At 40.5% G+C, this 22,908-nt stretch overlaps 1 protein-coding gene and 1 long non-coding RNA gene across 2 annotated transcripts; both read left to right on the top strand.

The window, feature by feature from the left end:
• The first annotated feature begins 1,000 nt into the window (after positions 1-1,000).
• On the top strand, positions 1,001-22,654 carry mapk4 (mitogen-activated protein kinase 4). The gene is made up of 10 exons (XM_088410953.1): positions 1,001-1,299; positions 3,174-3,482; positions 4,332-4,713; positions 6,287-6,462; positions 10,095-10,239; positions 13,218-13,300; positions 13,390-13,468; positions 16,712-16,931; positions 17,012-17,165; positions 17,792-22,654. Exons 3-10 carry the CDS (start codon positions 4,347-4,349, stop codon positions 18,644-18,646), a joined length of 2,079 nt encoding a protein of 692 aa, XP_088267079.1. The 5' UTR covers positions 1,001-1,299; positions 3,174-3,482; positions 4,332-4,346; the 3' UTR covers positions 18,647-22,654.
• On the top strand, positions 13,840-16,409 carry LOC148429692 (uncharacterized). Its single transcript, XR_015865113.1, has 2 exons — positions 13,840-14,421; positions 14,486-16,409. It is a non-coding gene; the product is annotated as an uncharacterized LOC148429692 (long non-coding RNA).
• Positions 22,655-22,908: the final 254 nt, after the last annotated feature.

Raw genomic sequence — 22,908 nt, 5'->3', positions numbered from 1 at the left:
AATTAATTTATTTATTTTTAGTTGATTTAAGCATGTCGTGTTTGTACAATGTATGCAGGAACAAAAGACACTACCAATAAGGTGATTTTGCCCACAAATTTACTTAATGTGCACTTGCATAATTACTCTCTATTAAAACCCAAATTAAAACAAAAACAAACACGTATCCTCTCCATTAGCTCATTAACTGCCAGCCAGTTTGGAGAATATTGACGTTTCCACTCTTCTCATGATATTGTGTTGACTGATTACATGCAATTACCTAATCCACCAATTGAAAGCATAGCCTCTCTCCTTTGTGCCTTTTTCTTCTCTTTTATAAACAGCAGTAGTAAAAAGGTAGGTTTTCCCCAGTGGATTCTCAAACTTTGTTGATCTCGGTTCCAAGATGGAGGGCATTGTTATCTTCTACAAGTAAGCCAACACGTATCAACTGCAGTGTATGAGCTGAATCCGTTTGTTCGGTTCTACACTCTTAAAAAGGGCGTTAAAATATTCTTTTCATCAGAATAAGTTTATATGTGGAGCTCTGTTCTGCACCAGCCATAAACACACACATCGCAACAAAAGATCACCTTCGACAGGTTCTTTTTTTTGCACTAATTAATTCCACAGTTAATAACCTTTTCCCAACATCAGCTCTACCTGCTGGATAAGGTACGTCATAGCAAAACTTATTAATTTTTTATGTTGGAGAATTTGATGTTTGTGTTGGGTGTGCTCAAAGAATCTTAAGTGGGACGTGTGTGTCCTCGGTGAACCTTAGGCGGTAGAGCGGAGTGAGGTCATCCTGCCTACTATGATGCTGCTGCTGCTGGGACTCCCAGACAGAGCACATGGAATTGTGGGAAAAGATGAAATGGGAGACTGGCACTACATCAACTGCAAGGAGTGTGTGCGTGTGTGTGCGTGTGTGTGTGTGCGCGCGCGCGTGTCTGTGCGTGTATACGTGTGTGTCTTGATATAGAGGTCTCCGCTCTCCCTTCTCTGGCTCTCCCCTCCGTCCCAACACGCCGCGGTCTTCTGAGCGGCCACACCGTGGGGCTCTCGGCTCCAGTGCAGACCACTGCCTTATCTCATAAAGCCGGATCCCCACTCCGGTGCCGCCGATATGCTGCCAGCTGTCTGCCGCTCCTTCTCCCGTGGTTTCACCCCCTTGTGACAAAGAGGCATTGAGATAAACAGATGCGTTGACTTAATTCACTTTGTTCCCGACGAGGTCTCGCATCTGTCTTGATTATCTTGTTCTCCGGATCTTTTGTCTGCAGACGGCGGGCGGGCGGTCTGCATGATGTTCCGGTGAGTGTCATGCTGTTGTTTTTCCTCCTTTTCTCTCCCATGTTCTTTGTTATTATTTTGTGCAGCCAACTCAAACGTTGACTATTTGAAGAAGGAGAAGAATAGTTGTCTTTCGTCCTATTAGCGCACTTTACTCACCTTTTATTCAAATGGTGTCTTAGTGGATGTCATGCTAATGGGGTGGTACACACGCACGCAGCTGCTGCAGGAACCCAAATACACAAGAAAAAGATGCAGTGAAGCTTTCATGCTGACATCTGCAAATGCAGTGGGAATGGAACACACATTTCTCATACGGGCGCCAATAAGTAATAAAAACATACAAATTGCTGACATTTCGAAGAAATAGACCATTTTAACATGTTTAGATGTCCCTCAAGTGTGTAGTAATTAGTATTGAAGCAAAAGCTGGCAAACTAAAATGCCCCAACACATTATTGATCATGTCACGTCATCGATAACAAAAGAAAAAACTGAACATATCTGCTAAGAACGGAAACACAGTGGTTCTGTTTATTTTTCCTTGACAAGCAACATGTTTCTCTCTCTCTCAGAATTTGTGCAGAAGTGCAGGTTTCTTCCTGCGGAAAAACAGGCATCTTTAAAATGACTTTTTTTTAAAAGTAGTAATGTTGACCTTTTGGTGGACAGCACATCCACCTTACACTTCTGAAGTTGGGTGTTAAAATCCACGCACTTTTCCACGTGTTTGCGAGTTTTTTTCTGCTTTCCTTGCATTTCTTAAAAACTTGCATCCAGGGTTAAATGAAAGCTCGTAATTGTCTTTGGAAGTGAATATGAGCGTGACTGGTTTTTACTCCATTATGTTCCCCTGTATCAGCTGGCTCCAAAGCACCATCATTAAAAAATTTCAGCATACCCTCTCCTTCTCCGGACGCACCTGATGGTCATCGCACTGTAATGAGAATATACTGTACTGAATAAACTTATTTTTTATTTGTAAAACAATCTGAGGCAATAAAATTCAACACATTGTTTTCAGTTTTATATTCTGGAAGAGTTTCACCCCTCTTTGCTTGCTGCCACTCTTGCTAAACGACAAAAAGAAAAACACGTTTAGGTAATTTGGTGCAGATATCTCATTTTTATATGAAAAAGATTGATGTTGCATAAGCTGCAGAAGTCTCACTCACGCACCCGCACCCACAAAGCGTCATCTCCAGTGGCGTTGCATTATTTATAACGTAAGTCTGAAGGTGCACCTCCCACCCAGCACCACTATATGCAGACTCTCTCTCTCTCTCTCTCTCTCTCTCTCTCTCCCCCTCTCTCTTGATCTCTCTCTCTCTCTCTCTCTCTCTCTCTCTCTCGCTCTCAACGTGTGTGTGTGTGTGTGTGTTTGTGGCTCTCTTTTTTACCCTCACGGACTGATTGTGGGAGCACAAACGTCAAGTGGGCCTGTTTGTTTTTCCAGCTATCACTTTAAACAGAGACTTGAGAGAAAACGTGCCCGTGTGTAAAGCAGCATTAGTCATTTGTATTGATGGATTGTTTGGCTCCTTGCAGGGATCAGGTAAATGTTTAATAGCAACATGCAAATGCACTGTCTCATGTGATCCAATACCAGTTGTAAAAATACTCCAATTTGGTTGTTGTAGCTTGCAGTCATGTAATGCTGTGGTGCTGCATCACACTGAGAAAACGGTTTGTAATATATATTTCCCTTATTTAGCTTGTCAGTATATTGCAAAATAAAAGTACCAACTGTCCGGATGACGCAATACAGTTTTACACCACTGCATACAACCACACTAATCTTGCGTTGGGTAACATTGCAGGTGTACAAAAAAAGAGTCGGTAGACCGTTGCTGCGTGACTTTCACATATCTTCTTTTCCCTCTTCCATCCTACAGCCTTGGAAATCGATCCAACTGACCCTCATAGTGGGGTGCTGAAATCCCAACCACCACCCCAGCATAGTGTCAACAGGAAGAGACTTGACAAGGAATGAAAACACTGAGAGTGCACCATTGATTGAGTCCACCATATGGCTTTCATGTGGAACAAACATGTGTGAATAAATCACTGAAGGCATCATGGAAGAAGAGGAAGACAATCTAATTCTTGCAGCTGGCTTGATGCAGCTGTTTCTATGGATACCTGAGCAGAGTTGATGAGTGTCCCGCAGAGGCTGCATTAAGTCACATAAGTGCACGTCATAAGTAAGTGTCGAGTCTTAACCTTCATGTTTCACTCAACTCCGGAGGTAAAAAGCAAGCAAGTTGAGTCACCGCTAAATGTAAAAGGCAGCTTTGCTGGCTTCATCGTCTTATTAGCAAGCACTTGTAAACACAAAACACTTTTTGACAAATTTAAAATTATTACATTTTTACAAATATATTAAACTGGTTGAATTGATTGCTTTATTGAGAGTCATGAATACGTACTTTCACAAGACAAAAAAAATGAAATTAGCACTAATATATATTTTTTCATTAACAACTTAAATGATTTCACCGACCCCATGCAGTTAGGCCACGGACCCCACTTTGAGAACCACTCAACTAAAATAATCCGTCTCTTTGATGATGACGTGGATTATGTGGGTCTGGGGGTTAGGGTTAGTTCGAGAAATTTCAAAATGATTACATTTTTAAAATTATATTCACTCATTCAGTGCCAGGGCTGTATTTTCACTTTTTTTTAAGAGTCCAGACATTCATTCTCGGATACGTAAGTTTCGATTCAATACCGATGCATCTGTAAATTAATGTCCTTAGTGTACTTAAGCATCGTCCTTAAGTCCCTGGCATTGAATGAGTTAAACTGGTTGAATTGAATGCTTATTTGAAGAGACATGAATACATTCACAATTTAATATAAAATAAAGTGAAATTGAAAAAAAAATCTATTTTCTTTCTCAAAAAAACCTAATTATTTCACGGATCCCACTTTGAGAACCACTGATTTAAACTACGGCATGGAGTGAGAGGACATAGCCTCCTAAAACCTTGAAGCAGCAGCATCAAAATCTGTATATTATTGCATACAAACAGCAGCTTTCCAATCAGGACAGCTCATCAATCATGGCCCGACAAGAACCCTCGCACCTCCTCCACCACTTTGAGCTCGGCACCCACTTTGTCGACGTCAGGCCGCTCGGCGCGGGAGGTACCGGGCTAGTCCTGTCGGCCGTGGACCAGCGCACCGGACGTCGCGTAGCCATCAAGAAGTTGGCCATGCGTGACGCGGTCACGGTGAAGCACGCCCTAAGGGAGGTGAAGATCACCCGCCGGCTGCATCACGAGAATGTGGTCCGGGTATATGAGGTCCTGGCGCCCCACGGACGACCGCCTGCCAGGGACCCGGTCCAACTCGGTGCCCTGTATGTCATCCAGGAGTGCATGGAGACGGATTTGGCTCAGCTGCTGGAGCAAGGAGCGTTGTCGACAGGTACCGATACATTAAATGATGGTGGCGGCTTGGATTTAGTTACAACAGATTGTGCTCTTGCGACTTTCGATTTGTCGATTTGTTTTATTGTGGCAGATCAAAGGTTGATGTCCAACAACAGTGTCTTCGGTCATTTTTTGTTTTTTTCTGGAATCGACTTTGACAGATGCAGTTGTAACCAGTTAACTTAAGATGTATTTGAAATGCCGGCTTCAACTTTTAGTTTCAACCTTCAGGAGGAATGGTGCTGTTGTCGTTGACCCAATAAGTGGAAAAAAACGTTCAAGGGAAACACCTTTCACCTTGTCAGTTGCAGTCTTGCTTAAATGTGGGATGTTCTTAAATTTAGTTTGGCAGAGAGCTTTGTTTTGCCTTGCTATATCAAGTATCTTTGTTGTTATGTTACTTTCCATTTATGTGGTGGGCTAAACTTGAGCTGCTTCTGTGGTAAGCAAGCTTCTTCTTATCAGTAATGCATATCACTACCTTGATCAAAAGTGTCATTGGGATGTTTTTTTTTAAGCTAAATTTAGCATTCATCAGACCCACAGCTCTAACATGATCTTCCATTTTCACGTCTTCCCTTCTGCTTTGAACATGCCCTCCCACCTATAACAGAAGCCTATCACTTTATGCAAAGCACAATGACAACCAATCAGTGTCCATTTCAACATGTGATTGACTTTTTTCCAACCTCCAGCAACTCAAGCACAAAAGCTTGATTGCATAAAGACAAATATAATCATCCATCATACAGAAAGCATACGCATAGCTAGAGATTAAAAATGGGATGAATGCAATATATGTATATATATATATATATATATATATATATATATATATATATATATATATATATATATATATATATATATATATATATATATATATATATATATATATATATATATATATATATGTATTTAATACAATAAATGCATTTTAATACAATTTATATATGTTTTCAGCATCTAGCGCAACCTGTAGAGCCTCCCAGTTGCAAGCCCTTCTGAAGTTTTCTGATTTTTCCCCAGGGATCTGATTTCCCTTCACATGTGAACCCTTTTGAGACTGTGGTGATTGAGGGCTATATCAGGGCTTTGACTATGATTGTAATTAATTGATTCCTATTCGTTAGCTAATCTGACATTCATCAGTTAATCTGACAACCCTAGTTAAACGCATAGCTGGGTGTGTTTACTCTTGACAGACTTATGATTTGTTTGGTTTACATTTTTTAAGCAATCCATCACAAATGGACCAATCCCATTGACATCATCTTGTTACAAGATAAACTTTTTCTGTTCAGCCAAAATGAATGAACCCCACCTCCCAACTCATTTGATGAAGCTTGAACTTCATCATCTGAATCATAGTGCACACCAAGCAAGTTTATCAAGACCAAACTGATTGGAGGAAATATCTGTTGCCTCAATACTACGCAACGCAAATAGAAGGGTCCAAAAGTGGTACATGCTTTTTAAGTTTTGAAAGTGGTAACAACATAACATTGAATTATTACACCACACTGTACCTTTTGGTGTAAGAATGATTCAAGTCAAAATCTCCACAGGTCATGCCACACTGCTGTTCTATCAACTGCTGCGAGGTCTTAAGTTTATCCACTCGTCCAACGTGCTGCACAGAGACCTGAAGCCTGCCAACATCTTCATCAACACTGACCAACTATTGCTCAAGATCGGAGACTTCGGCCTGGCCCGGATAGTCGACCCCCACTACTCTCATAAGGTGGGGATAACCAAACGATCAGGTGCATACAGTGTGTGTTTTTTTTTGTGCTGCTAAGTGTCTAAAAACTATCCCAAACAAATGTTGAATACTGTTTCATTCAACCAAGAATATTAAAGTTGAATATTTATTTTAGTAATACTATTGTGACAGTAACAGGATTGCAAATCAATATTAATTAGAGCTATTGCTCAAGACCACATGCTAACTGTGGTAGCTCCACAGACTTCACTATTACTAACACTGAAGTCTGTGTTAGCGCATAAGCTAGGCATGGTTAAATGACCACTGTATGACCACCATCATCTGAGATTTGAACAATTTAACATCTGAGGAAATTGAACAGCTCAATACATTAAATTGGACAAACATAGTTCAAATAAAAAAAGTTCTACTACTTGGACTAGGATGTTTCTCTTTGTTTGTGCATTGTGTGAGGTGATTATGCAAAAGATGTGAGAAAGTGTACGCTATAATGCAATTGTGATATTATTCTGTTCCTTTATGCTGAGGTAGTCGGTGCGCAATGTGGGAAGAGATAAGGGCTCCTCGGGACATGAAGCATTGTTCCGGTGCAGGAATAGCTATGTGATAAGGGATAGTATTTCAAATGAAGCCCTTGGCACAAAAGGATCATTTGTGGACGTTAACATCCTTTACTGCCTAATAGATTTGCTCTTGGTCAGCACCTTAGGCTAGTGTTTAGCAAAACTTCCTCATAAATTTTGGGTGTGGGGTACAAAACCCGGCTTTGGTATTTGCCTGTGTGGGTTTTCGTAGGGGACCGTAAACATACATTATTCACAGGCATATGTTCCAGACCTGCCTGCAAAATGTGAAGATCACCCATTTGGGCATCCTATTAAAAAGCCCTTTTCACACACTTAAATTGATTAAAACACCTTTTTAAACATAGTCTAATCATATTTAAACAAAAGAAATTGCTAACGATAAAACGGAGGCATATTAAGGGTATGTATTTTTTTTTCTTTATTTTACAATACAGTGGCTCCCAAATGCTTTACTCCTAGACACTACTCTTGGGGGGATTCAAATTTGGAACCAATTTGAAGGGAGAGTGGGTTTTGTTACCATGACAACCGTCAGTGCAGACAGGGCTAACAAGGCAAGCTGTTTCCACTGGATGTGCAGCACAGAATGTGGAAATAATGTACAGTGACTTTACAGGTGCCTCAACTCACAAGTTTTTTTTAAAGTTGTGATCAGTTGCTTGGATGATTTTAATTTACTTTTTTGTTTTGCTCGGTTGTTAATAACAAAATGAAATTCACAAACAACCAATGGGAGGGTGGGGGAGGATAACATTACTGGGATGCACACACAACTACAAAATTAAATCAATCATAAGACCTTAATGCTCACACTGAACAACACTAAACAACTCCCGCCCTCAATATGCCACACCCCTTAAAGGCATATATGCAACATGCCTCATTAGAATCTACTGTACATGGGTACTTAATGAAGTATACTTGGGTTCATAGTACTGCACTACATATGTACGTTGCAGTGTGTCAGCATCAACTGTTTCCAGTGTCAGGTTTAGGAGGTCTCCATGTCTACATGAATACTGTAACGTTAGTGAGGCTGTGTGTGCACGCGTGTGTGTGTATGTGATGAAAGGTGATCTCTGTTAGCGCAGATCACGGGGCAGTAGATCAGCTGGGTGCCACACAAGGGTGGTTTGTTTGCATAATGGGGTGCAGAGGACAAATCAGGGGGAAATGTTTTGGCAGGAAGTTAAGTGTAGGATGAGAGAATGTCAAGTATCAAAATGGCCAGTGTTTACACTTTTAAAGGCATGTGTATGTATCAGCAATCTACAGCGTTAGCTCTGCTCACATATGAGCCAAGAGAAAGGAAGAAAGGTTGAACACTGAGTGTTTGTCACTCTTTTCTTCATAAAAGTCAGCTTGATTGGCAAGATAAGAAAGGGAGTGAACCTTTGTAAAGCACTTTAAGCGCCATTTGATATAGAAAGCGCCATATAATTTGTAATTACTATTCTTATAAAGATAACATGCAAAGTATAATGTTCATCCATCCATTTTATTCTGCCACTTATACTCGTTAGAGTCGCTGGTATACTGGTGCCTATACCAGCTGTCTTCGAGCAGTAGGCTCAAGCTGGTACTCCCAGAACTGGTTGCCAGCAATTCGCAGGGATCACAAAGACAAACAACCATTTACACACATCTGACGCACCAACGGAAAATTTGGAGTGTCCCAATCACCTAGCATGCATGTTTTTGGGATTGTGGGAAGAAATCCTGGAAAAAAAATGCACAGGCACAGGGAGAACATGCAAACTCCACAAAGGAAGGCCCCTAGTTGGAATCAAACCCAGGTCCTCTGAAGTCGGACGTGCTTGCCAGTCTGCCACTGTGAAGCCAGTATAACGTAATGAGTTTGATTTTTTTTCTCTATTCTACTACTGTAATGAAGTTTCATTTTCGATAGCTGCATGTTAATTACAGAATAAAATATAATACAGTGCTGTATATGTTTAAATACATATTGTAAAAAGTGTAAATAACTTTTACTATACAATATTAGTTATATTAATATATTATATACATGAATAATACTATATTATTACTAACTTTGTAAGGTCCATTTCAGCAGCAGGTTTGATTTTTGAACATTGCATACTAGAATGTAACCAAATAGCAAAACCACACGGCTCCTTAGCAATGAAAAATAACTGTTTAGCTGAGAGAGAACAGTGGAAAATGAAAGCTTCCAAAATCTCTGGGCTTTATAGTCGTAGACAGGTGCGCTTCAGTGTAACAACTGGCCTATCCTGATTTTTGTGCAAGTCTTGATGCACTTGTTTTGCAGTTCCTAGAAATGTACTTTGCATCGGTCAATACCTTGCATGGATGTACAACATGTACAAAAAAGTATGCAAATTAGACTAAGTCATTCATAAAACTGAATTACAAAACTATTAATTTCAAAGGAAATACATGGCACAAACGAAAATGTGAACAAGGTAATGTGATGAAGATAAGAACTAAGATTAGCTTGCATGTTAACCACACTCACAAGTTGTTGAATCAACAAACAAGTACATTTTGGCCGTATTATCATAAATGACAAGATTCTTACAAAGAAAGTACAACTTACAGTCGTGGGCTAGATTTCACGGAGACAAAACAACGAGTGCATCACCAACTGACTGCTCTAAACACCACACCATCCTTCTCACTACAAAATGTAATATCAAGAGCGGCCAGAGGCGGCGCCAAAAAACAAAGATCAAGCAAAACAAAGCACAAATGAATGAAACCAAATCCGTTCCAAAACATCACCTCGGATGCGGCCCACGCGGCCCGGTACAAGTTGATCCACGGACCAGTACTGGTTGAGCAATCATCAAAACGCATTTCTCTTTGGCTGAATCTCTGTGCAGGTGTCCCTAATGTAATGTTCTTGCATTGTGTTTTTGGAAAGCTAAAAATGTTGAAAGAGTTCCAGTGAGACTACTTTGTTGTTCAAACAAAAATAACCACTGCATAAGATTTGCATACACAAAGCGATGAAGAGCTGCATGCTATGCTTTTTTTTTTACAGGAGCTACAGTGTACTCACTCACTGCTTTCCCACAGGGCTATCTGTCTGAGGGTTTGGCAACCAAGTGGTACTGTTCTCCTCGGCTGCTGCTGTCCCCAAACAACTACACAAAAGCTATTGACATGTGGGCCGCAGGCTGCATCCTGGCTGAGATGCTCACGGGACGCATGCTCTTTGCAGGTAACGTACACATTACAGGAAGCTGTGGAACAGATCTAAGAGGCCAAGAAATGTTACCTTTTTGGTATTTTGAATATTATTCATTTTCTGCAAATTTACAAACTGTCGTATAGTATAGCCACACCAGAAAAGAGGTAACGGGTTTGCACGAGAGTAGTCTGTTTTTCACTGTGAAGTGGTGCCGTCCCACAGCTGCAGCCGAAGACTTCTTTGACTCAATCATGTTGGATGGAAAAAGATTTTATTCTTACATAAAATTCCTGATGTCAGAGGAAGCTCTTTCTCCCCAAAATTTAGAGCACCCCTACTCTCTTGTCACCTCCTACTTATCGGAGATTTGCCCCCATACACACATGTACAGTATATTCAAATGACTTGTCCCATTTTGTTGCCAGCGAGACAACCCCTGGCTCCAGAGTCCGCCGGAGGTTTTTTTTCCCCAGCGCAATAAAGCGCGTGGAGGTACATTACAACCCTAAGTTCACACCCAGGAAGAACAAACCCCAAAGGGGTATCAGCTTGTTGGCTTCTGTTCTGCTCAAATTTGAAATCTCAGCAGAGACTGACTATAGCACAACTAACACTAATGGTTTTATAACACAAATAGTTGGAGAGAGTTAATCAAAGTTTCACTCTCCTATATTAAAATAGACCTCACTAGCAACCAGGATGGATTTTGTGGATAAAAAGAGACTTGCTTCGACCACTGAAGAAACACCAGCACCTAGTTCTCGTAACACTGAAAAAAAAGCTAAAGTTGCTACAAGAAAAAGTCTATGTAAGACTAAAGTCATTATATCAAAAAAAAAGAAGCAAGTATAGAGCTATTTAAAGAGAAATATTATAATTCTCTGAGAATCGTGTAATAAGCAAGAAAATCACCGCCATATGACAACAATAAAATAATCATGCTTTGAGTCACAATATTATTCTTACAAAAGTCGGAGAATGAACAAAATGAATCAGTTAAGAGGATTATTATCCTGTGATTTTTTTTTTTAACAGAAAAGTTTTAGTAATAAAATATAGTTGTTCTATGAATGAATATGGAAGAAAAAAGAGTACACTAGAATGTTTTGAGAAAAAATCATATTGCTTCAAGAATAAAGTTACATTACAGAATTTTCAATATCACAAAAACACATTTTTTTTCTTGATTTTATTCAAATAAAGTAGTAATGTTGCCAAATACAGCTGCGATCCTTTGAGAAGATGCTTCAAAACGCTGCCGCTTGAATGACAACATTGCAACTGTCTTTCCGAATTTTGCAACTTCCATCCATCATTATTTGCGACCTAATTCAGTTTTTGAATAGTTGTCTTTCTTTGCGTTCTGTCCCTAATGCTGTTTTCCAATCTGTAAGAATGCAAGTGGAATTTTAAAAAGCTGCTTCCCATTTATGATGACTCCCACTTCCATAATTTAAGACGACATTACACAAAGCGACGTCTCTTGAGCGATTGTCTGTCCTCAACAAAAGAGGGTCAATATTCTCTGTGCAGTCTCTGGGATTGTGTGAGCAGAATATAAATGATACAGGAGTAAGTCTGCATGGAGTACCTCCTCAAGCAGTTTATTTGACCGCCACTGACCTATAGACACCACTGGAAGCCGCATATACGGCAGAAGGTGCTAAACTGCTCCAGTCACACATCCAGTTTGTTGCTTGTCGCTTCCACATAGCACCGGAATCCACAAAGCAACTGAGCAATGGCTTTGCATTGCCATTACGGTATTAATATTTACCATAGGGAACCAGTGCACTTTCCCAATACAGTGAGTGTGTTTACCAACAAAAAGGGTGGCAAACATACAGCTTGTGACAAAAAATACAAAAAATATTAAACCCACAAATGGTATTCATACTGCATGTACAGTAAATTTTGTGTAGTTAGTATATTGATGAGCGTAAATCGTACCTGGTGAGTTATGTTTTAGTGTAGCACCCTCTGCTGTTGTGGGGACGTCACTACAACAAACTTGCTAATAGGAAATCCATCAGTCTAGTCAACCACGTTGTAAAATACAAGAGCTATAAGGCAACTTAATCAGAGAAATATGTTTCAAATGAACAAAAACACATTTTCACAGGAAAACTCGCGAATGCTACAGTAGAATAGAATCAAATGGAATAGAATGTTCTCATTGGATCGCTGTTATACAACAAAACGGGGAGCACTCCGATTGGTTCACATGAACAATAATTGCAATAAATATTAAATAAAAAGCATAGTTCTTTACTTCAAACAAAACGATTATGCCAAGCAGAAAAGAGTTGTGATCTTTTAAAAGATGGGATTTTGCAGTGACACAAGAAAAATGTTGTAATGTGGTGAATAAACATTAGAATATTCGATTAATGAAGTTATAAATATTTTAAGAAAAATGCTGCAGAAAATGTAAATATTTAGGTCGAAATACAAAAACCTTTTTGTTTGTTTGATTGCTTAAAATACAAACTTTACAAACTATGTTAGTTGTGGTAACAGTAACGCCAACAATAAATCAACAAACGTGTGTTTTAACTGGTTTCAAAACTATTAAGCCATCAATTTGTTTTTTTACAGTAATAATATCATAATCATTTAAAATGGACTTAGTTTCCCCATTTTATCAACCCAATCAGGAAAGTTGTTGCTACAAAATGGGCCATGATAAAAATGAGTTTGACACCCCTGTTAATGCCACGAGAAAAAACATAAGCAATCATTCATGAGAATAATGTTTTGTCACAACAGGAACATTATTTATTTCAAAATATTAAAGTGGTGGTCAATCATAAGTGAATTGACAAAAAAGTCATTTTGCAATAATAACGTTTTTTCTTTCAAGAAAAGGTTCTACATAACATTACAAACATACAACTTTGTCCTTATATTTTAATACTTTACCCTCATCAAATGTCCTAAATGTTAGAGAAGCGGTTTTACTGATCTGGCTGTTCCTGTGCTTTGATTGGTGGCTCTTCTTTTCACAGGTGCTCATGAGCTGGAACAGATGCAGCTGATTCTCGACACCGTGCCGGTAATCAGAGATGAGGACAGACAGGACCTACTACAGGTGGATGCTCTCATTTTTGAAAATGCAAAAATATGATTATATCCATATGATAACAAGTAGTTTAAATGTTGTCTCGTTCACCTGTCCAGGTGATGCCTTCATGTATCAATCATGGCTGGAAAGTCAAGAAGCCGTTTTCTGTGCTGCTGCCTGAAGTGAATGCAGAAGGTGAGCAGACACATTTAAGTGATCACTTTCCGTATGTAGCTGACGTCAAATATTTTTTCCATTATTTTTCTCAAGCTGTCAACCACGCTCCTGAAATTTGAAAAATTAATAAAACGGCAAACTCCACCTTTAAAAAAAAATCCATCTCAAGGACTGCCATTTGGGCACCTCCTGTCACCTGAACATGATATTATCGTTGCTGATGACAACCGATCACGGCTCAACTTTTGAATGTCACATGACTAAATTCAGACAACTGGTGAGTTGTGATCTGTGCCCTGAGCAACTGTGATATAATTGGTGATGTAATTTTCTATTCACAGCAAATGCCAAGGTGGCCATCCCTTAGATCAGTGGTTTTCAAAGTGGGCGGTACCGCCCCTCGGGGGGTGGTGTGAACTTTCAGGGGGGCGCTGACGAATAAACAGGCGAATGGGGGGCGTTGAAATAGTGAAGGGGGGCGATTGAGCAATTACATTGAAATGTGACGTTGGTGTTTGTAGAAAGACCGGAAAAATTGATTGTCTGTAATAAAAAGTCGACAAAAAACAAGCTTTATTGAAACAAGAAACGTTGTCTGCTCGAGCGCTCACGAGCAGCGCGCATATACCGTATATCACTAACTGTCGCGAGTTTATCGTCGATGCAGGCGACTGGGGAAACCACCACCATCCAGTCAGCCGCAGAGGAGCACACAATAGCGCGCCGGCAACGCTTAACCACAGACGTATGCGCACAGCGACCGGCTTAATGCATCAGCTATCAATTTTTATGATTCGAGGTGAACTGCGCATTGGTCTATTTAAAGAAACGAAATTAGCGAATAATATCTGAGGCGCCTGTCTTCTATTTATTTAAGCTTCTCTCCAGATGCAAGTCAGTTTTTATAGCTGCCAGAAAGCAACTATACGTGCGCGATTTTCTCATCATCACGACAGAAATCATTTTAGACGGTAAGCTCAATGCTATCTAAAAACGAAATTTTTTGGCTCTAAAAACAGTTTGCATTTTTTTCAGGGATAACCATGGCAGCTTCAGGAACATCGAAAAAGAAGTGCAGGCAATACTCTGTAGAGTACTTGAAGTATGGATTTATACAATCACCGACCAATCCGCAACAACCCATGTGCTTGGTTTGTGAGAAAAACTTTTCAAATGAAGCAATGAAGCCGTCTAGGCTCCTCGAACATTTACAGAAGATTCATCCCAATAAATCCGGTAAAACATTGGCGTTCTTTCAAACTCTTCGAGATCAATTTCTGAAGCGAAAAACAATGAATATGTTTATTTCCTCATCGAAAAATTCAGATGACGGTCTGAAGGCTTCTTACAACATTTCTTTGCTGATAGCGAAAGCCGGCAAGTCCCACACTATCGGAGAAGACTTGATTCTGCCTGCAGTTAAAGAGGTTATTAAAACAGTTTTGCACAAATCTCCTGAACAAATCATAAAATCGATTCCTCTCAGTGACAACTCAGTTCAACGAAGAGTGGACAAAATGGCTGAAAACGTCGAAGAGACTCTCTGTAAGATGTTGATGACAACTGAGTTTAGTTTGCAATTGGACGAATCCACTCTTCCGGGAAATCAATCACTACTTCTTGCATATGTACGCTTCATCAAGGATGGATCTTTGTGTCACGAATTATTGTTTGCACGTCTCCTGGAAACAGATACCAAAGGAGAATCACTGTACCGAGCTGTGGAGGACTATTTCCAGGGAAAAAGCATTCCACTTATAAACATCATCTCATGTGCTACAGATGGCGCCCCGTCCATGGTTGGTCGCCACCGTGGATTTCTAAGTTATTTGAAGAAAGCTGTTCCGGAAGTCCTCACAGTTCACTGTGTGATCCATCGACAACACTTAGTGGCAAAGAATTTGAGTGAGAAGCTAAATAAATCCTTATCTATTGTGATTACTGCAGTCAACAAAATCAAAGCAAATGCTCTCAATTCTCGACTGTTCCATCAGCTGTGTATTGAAAATGACGAAGATTTTCAATGCCTGCTTCTCCATACAGAAGTTAGGTGGTTGTCAAAAGGTAACTGTTTAAAAAGGTTTTACACACTGTTTAACAGTGTTCTGGATTTTTTTCAAGAACCCAATCCTGAGCTTTACGACAAACTGAAATCGAGTAAGACAGATATTGCTTACCTCACTGAAATGTTTTACAAATTCAATGAAGTGAATTTGCAGCTGCAAGGTGATGAGACTTCGTTAATCAAAGCCAAGTCCGTCCTCTCAGCATTCCTCTCAAAATTACAGCTCTACAGCAGAAACCTTGGACGACGCGAATTCCGTCAGTTTCCTTGTTTGTCTAACTTGGAGAAGGAAACGGGAGTGAAGGACGATGACATTGCCGTGTACTGCGCTCATTTAGCAGAACTCTACAGAGATATGTCAGTCAGATTTAACGACATATTTTCTCTTGAAATCCCTGATTGGGTGATCGATCCGTTCACTGAACCCAGCACAGAAGTGCCAACCCATCTAGAAGAGGAACTTGTAAGTTTGCAAAATGATGAGGATCTGAAACCAAAGTTCAAAACCTCTTACCAAGCCTTTTGGATGCAAACAGCGATCCCAAAACGCTATCCAACCCTATGGAAAGCCATCAAGTTGTTTTTCATTGCTTTTCCGACTTCCTACCTGGTTGAAAGGGGGTTCAGCGCTGTGACAAGGCTCCTCACCAAACAAAGAAACAAACTTAACATCACAGAGCGCGGTGATCTGAGACTGCTCCTGACAAACCTTCATCCTGATGTTGACAGTCTGATTGCAATGCACCAAACCCACCCATCTCATTAGGCAGGACAGTTGTTAATGGTTACTCGTTCAGTTTTACAATTTATTTCAAGTTCAGTTCAAGGTGTTGTAATTGAAGAATAAATGATAACCTTTTTTGTTTATTAAAATTGTTTTTTTTAGTCTTCAAACTGTTTGTGATTGATGAATCAACCAATTCTTGAGACATTTAGCAATATAGTCGTTCTAGCGTTCGTTGGAAAGGGGTAAAGAGGGGGCGTTGGCATTTTGGCCCGGCGGTGAAGGGGGCGGTGGCCAAAAAAGTTTGAAAATCACTGCCTTAGATGAATAAATGCAATGTGGTGTTTAGACTTTAGCAGGAGACACCTGGAACGCAAAAAGAACATTTTTGACGTGACTTTGCCTTTAAAATACGAGGGTGCGTCAAGTGTTTTGAGAACTGACTCTGTATTAGTCATTGTTTTCCTCTCAGCTGTAGACTTCCTGGAGCAAATCCTAACATTCAACCCAATGGACCGTCTGACGGCCGAAGCGGCGCTGTCCCACTCCTTCCTGCGCCAGTATGCTTGTCCCGAGGATGAGCCTACCTCATCACACCCCTTCCGCATCGAGGACGAGCTGGAGGACAGCCTCGTCACGGGGCTGAGTCTCAGCAACAGTTTAAGCCGGGCCTCCAGCATTCACTGGGACAGGTGACCCCATACTCCCCATATTAACCCCACAACCTGAACAGAACAACAAACATGTTCATGTGTGGTTCCATTCTCTACAGCTTATCAACAGATATGTGCTGGCTGCAGTTGGGCAGGAGCTGTGGATGTATGCCTTCCAGTCACATGACCCCAGATATGGAAGACAAAACAGAAGAAGAGGAGGTTCAGAGGGACCCCCGAGCCAGCTGCACCTCACTTTTAGAAGAGGTCCAGGTGGGATATGCCTCATCAATTCACATTTATGCTGAGCAGATCAATCTTCAGAGTAGCAATACAGTGATTCCACTATTTTCAAGGACCCATTCAAAAATGACCCATGCATTATTCTACTGAGACCCAACCTATTCGTTTTTGTCTACTGTATGGACATGTTTTTGGTCTATATCTTTTGAGACATTTGAGCTATCCCATTAGTGTGCTCAATAGAGGACATCATGGCCTTTCCCGTGATGTCTCATTTGTTTAGGTGGAATGTAATTAACTTTACTATGCTGCTGAGACAACGTGACAAAGCACAAGAAAAAAAAAAAAATTGGACCGACCCACTAAGACCGGAGTCATCAGTCCTGGTCCTCTAGGACTGGTGCCCTGGATATTTTATAGGTCTTTCTGCTGCAACACAACCTATTTAAATGGTCAGAATCCAGTTTTTGTCTCAACTTTGGGTTGTTTTGCCCAAAAAAACTAAGAAATTCTGCAGAATGATGGGTCAAATTGGCCCAAATGGCATGCTGTTGCAATTTATAACTCAAATTGTATTAATGTTGACATAGCCGTTATAAATACAAGTCAAACAAAACAAATTCAGTCAATTTCCCATTCTTTGTGTTTCTCTCAAGGTGGACCCGCGTAAATATTCTCACAGCAGCTCCGCCGAACGCTACCTGGAGAACTCCCACTCCTCACTGGACCGGGTAAGCGGCTTTGGTGACCTAGATTGCGGCCGCTCATGTGACTATAAGGTGGGCTCGCCGTCCTATCTGGACCGGATCGCATGGCGGGATGGCAAACCTCAGCACTACTCGGAACCGCGCCTCATTCTGGATCTGTCTCACTGGAAGCGCAATGCAGGCACCCCTCCGGTGCCCATCCAAACGTTCGGTTCAAGTGTGGATGACACGAGGGACATAAACATGGATGGTGAAGTTGCAGGAACAGAAACTGGGACAGGGGATTTATTCCAGGAGATCTCTCGTTGGGTGGAGAGCACCCAGTCACATCTGCACTCACCCAGTTCCAGTCTATCTCTGGAGCAGCACTCTTGTTACACCTCCTCTCCGCCTCTTCCGCTATCCCCGACAAACATCCCGAATCCAGCCTTCCACTCCCCGAACATGGCACCTCATCACTTCACCGATGATGACAGACTAAGCCCCTTTCCGTCTGTCACCCCTCCATCCCTCAGCTCTCTCCTGCCGTCCACTCCCACCTCTCCTCTTCTCCCTCCCCCAGCCCTCTCCACCACCACCGCCCCAAAATCCTCAGACATCCAACCTGACGAACCGCTTCCCGTCAAGCAGAAGGAACGCCTCTTCGACTTGGACGTGTTCATCTCACGAGCGTTGAAGCTGTGTCGACAGAATAAGGAGAAAGGTGATGGGAAAGGGCGAAGGGAGGAGAGCAAACAATTAAACATCAACTGCAGATTGCCCAGACCTCCAGAACATAGGACACCGCCACCCCCGCAGACTTAAGACCATTGCACGATTTTTCACAGCAAAAGATTTTTAGCTTCTTTTCAACCTCTTTCCTAGGACTGCGGTGCTGGATTAGCCCTGATCTTTTTTTATGAGATTGTAATGGGTTTTAGGTGGCACTTCAATTTACCAGTTTAATTCATTCCATGATCAAGCTTGCGAGTCCAGTCACTCGTCCTATGTATCAAATGAATTTTCCCCATTGAAATTAACTGAAATAACATCTTTCTATCCTACCCCGTCTTCCCTCTAAAAAGACAACGGCTACATTTTTTTTCAGGGGAAATAAAAATATTGTGACTCCTGCACATTCATCCCAGCAAACATTTCCATCTGGGCTCCAAGTGGGTTTTAACATGGACATCATAGGTATCTCTTGCCATAGTGCATCACTCAAATGACACTCCGCTCACATGTGCAGTTTCAAAATCTTTGGATTTGTTTATATTTTTGTTGTTTCCTCGTGTCCAGGATCAGTGTTTCTCTTTTAGTTAATTGTGCGCCTCTGGTGCCAAGTGGCACTCTGGAACCAAGTGGATCCTTAATTCACCCAATCATCTGCCTCCAATCCCTTGTGTCTGGTCCAGCAGTTTCTCATTGTCTCATCTCTCTGCTTGTAAAATTTTAGGTCCCTGTTTTGTTTCGGCCCATGTTGGTTCATTGTCAGTGTCGTCAGTGTTGTCCATGTCGCCTCATGTTACTTGCCCATGTGTAGATCAGTCTCTCCTTGTTGGTCAAGCTCATTCCTTAGGTGATTAAACCCACCTAACCCATATACGCATTATTTGAGACCCAGATTTAGGTGAACAGTTCCATCCCATGCCCGTTTAGCCCACACATAACCCACACATGACCGATATATGCTGACCACTTCTAACCCATGCTAACTTAAAAAAACATATATCCCATACAGAACCCAGACATGGTCAACCAGTTCTAACCAATATCCACTTAACCCACACATAACCCAGAGAGGACCAATAATTAATCACTACTTTTAACTCATAACTACTTTGCCCATGTGCATCCCATATGAGACCCAGACATGGCTGGCGGGTTCTAACCCATGCCCACTTAGCCCACACGTAACCCAGACAAGATACATGTTAACTGATTTTAACCCATACCCACTTAGCCCATGCTCAGCCCTTATGAGACCCAGATATGGACGACATGGATGAATAGCAGGCATCAACCCTACCATCTATCCACCCATCCATTTTCTATTGCCGCTTATCCTCACCAGGGCCGCTGGCTTGCTGGCGCCTATCCCTGCTGTCTATGGGTGGTAGGCGGGGGAGACCCTGAGCTGGTTGCCGGCCAATTGCAGGGCACACAGGGACGACCGTTCAGGCATCCAATCACACCTATGGACAATTTAGAGTGTCCAATACACCTACCATGCATGTTTTTGGAATGTGGGAGGAAGCCGGAGTACCCGGAGAGAACTCACACAGGCACAGGGAGAACATGCAAACTCCACACAGGAGGACCATAGCGAGCTGGAATTGAACGCAGGACTGAACTGTGAGGCAGATGTGCTAACCACTCTACCACCGTGCCACCCATCTACTGTACCGTAATCAGTAATATATGCTGTTGTACCTTAACTTATAAGAACCCCATTTGCCAGCTGCTTGGCTTTTTAGGGTTATTTTTTTCTCTTTGTGTTACAAGGAATGCTTTAGATACGCTGCTGCTCAAGTGAATTGGCAAAAAAAGGAGAGCCACGCCCCTTAAAGGAACACATCAACACAAATTCATCACAAAGTCTTTTTATGAAGTGTTTACATAATTTTAAGTGTGTTTAAATAAGTGCAAATATGTTTAAAGCACATGGAAGGGATAGAACTGATCCAAAAATATTTTTAATGTCTTTACTGCCGATTTGCACATCTTGTGTGTGGTTCTGGAACATATCCCTGTGATACTTGGGGTTTCACTGTTAAAAGGCTACAACTGTTAAAGTTCCTCTTAAACAATACTGCTTCTTTGAATTATGCTTTTTTCAGGTAATGAAAAGTCATAAACCAAACTCTCTTAAAATTGCTGTTTCAAAAGTAACCCAAATTGTGTTAAATGGCTAAGGCAACCCACATCATTTTATAGAAAATCTGTACTGAAATTGTACTTTTGCATCACTTTGACCAGTTTTACAAGTAATTTATTTTCACCAAATCCCACCGCACATAAACTTGACAGTAGTTGTACTTTATACCAAAAAAATAAATAAATAAATAAATCTTGCTACTATTTCCCTGACTTTTGACCTCTGATTTCAAATGGGAGTTTGTTGTTAAAACACCTTTTATAACAATCCAAAAAACATCAAGACAACAAACAATAACATTTATGCTGGGCAATTCAACAAAATACTTGTCAAAATGGACTTTTTCAACATTTAACAATAAGGAAATGGGAGTTGATAGGATTCATTTTCCTTGTATTTATTGTTGCCACAAATTCAAGTTGTTCCAACATTTTTCGTATATACAAGTTATTCTTCATAAAGTGTGGTGTGGTTAAAAATGACCTTAGCATGTTTTTGATTGCTGCTTTATTGGTTGGTTGGCATGTCTGCTTCACAGTTCTGAGCATCTGGGTTTGAGTCTTTTTTTTTTTCTGGCCCCTCTGTGTGGAGATAGCTTGATCTCTGTACGTCCATCTTCCATTCACCACTGTGATGAAATAGTAACAATCGAGAATGATTAGGGCAACATTGCGGAGTGGTGGTTAGCATGTGTAGCTCACACCTAAGTGATTTGAGGTTCAATTCTGCTGTTGTCACCTTATATGCTGCACTCAATACCAAGTAACTAGACAAAATGGCCCTCATGTTTGGCTTATGTTTTCAAATCCAAGATACTCAATTTTGAACCAAAATGTCTTCCACATATAGCAAGGTCCTCTGAATGTATTCAATGAGAAATACTGCAGAACAAATAAGGATTCTTGCTTGTATAAAATGTACAACTCCTCTTACATATTTGCCTTTTATGGGACATTTTCTTAGGCTGTTGTGTGGTCTTTACAGATGTGTTCAATAATGCCAGCTTGTATCCTTTGCTGTGATCTGTTTTGTTGTTGTTGTTGTTTCAATGTTGCAAGGCTAAACTTTTTTTGGATGGCAAAAATTGATCTCATGGGAGTATGATATTCTGCAAGAGCACAAAACAACAAACTTTAACGTAATTTCTATAAAATTTTAGTACAGTCAACACATCCGAAAAACGGGTGCAATACTATTTGAAATATTAATGTATCCATCCCATTGTAGTATAGATCAAATTTAAATGTATTACCAAAGCTTGTAATTGGAATTGGAAAAAAAAACGGTGTTCTTATACAGTTGTTAACCATGCTGACTTGTGCCTAACTCCTTAAATGTGCTGCCTCTAATGTTGCTTGAGCTTTTTTACAAGGATTCAATGATTTAGTATAACTTGTCAACAAAACACATCCTGTTCAGTGGGTGTAAAAGTGGAAAAAGAGGGAAGATTTCCATAGAAAAAAGGCTGAAGTTCTATTCACTGAAAACATCCAGGACATTTAAACACTCAAGAACATTTTGGAATGTTGTATCTGTTGCTGTGATGTTTAATATACAATAAGGTTTTCAAAATCAACGAATTTCAATTACAATTCTGGACCAATGACCACTTTTTTTCTGTACACGTTCCACGAAATCAGCAATAACTTCTCTCACACAATATCAATACACGGTTACTGAGCTCATTTTATATTGAATGAAGAAATACACTACACATATGTGCCTCTGTACACCTCAATGCTTCCCAGCTTTGTGAATGTAATCACGGCCCCCAAATCTCAAATCTGCATGTTTTGATAGTAATGCAAAATTGATCTACTTCACGTGTCTTTGCCGCAGGCTTTTTCTACTTCTTAATTTTGGTAATGGTAAGGGACTTGAATGATCAGTATTGTTTATTTTATGTATTTTTTGACCGTTTTGTCGGGAAAACATAATAAAACGGATGCAAAATGTTTGCTTTTTAAAATTGTATGATTTCAAACAGCTTTGTAAACAAAACTGTCATTTTATTTAAGATTCACGTTGCTCCTGAGACGTACTTTTTCACAGCTATGTTATTTTTCCAGAAGAGGAACGTTACATTGTGGGAAAACGTTTTTTGTTGTTGTTGTTTTAAGCCATTCATCGCATGTTGTTTAGCATGTTCAATGCATACCTTCTCTATCATTTTACAGTTTTATTATTTATTTTAAAACAAACTCATCCT

This window comes from Hippichthys cyanospilos, chromosome 1, assembly GCF_059441005.1.
Source record: "Hippichthys cyanospilos isolate Australia breed blue-spotted pipefish chromosome 1, RoL_Hcya_1.0, whole genome shotgun sequence".
NCBI classification, from domain to species: Eukaryota; Metazoa; Chordata; class Actinopteri; order Syngnathiformes; family Syngnathidae; genus Hippichthys; species Hippichthys cyanospilos.
Note: the sequence above shows the minus strand (reverse complement) of the source record. Positions and strands in the feature narration are given on the sequence as shown.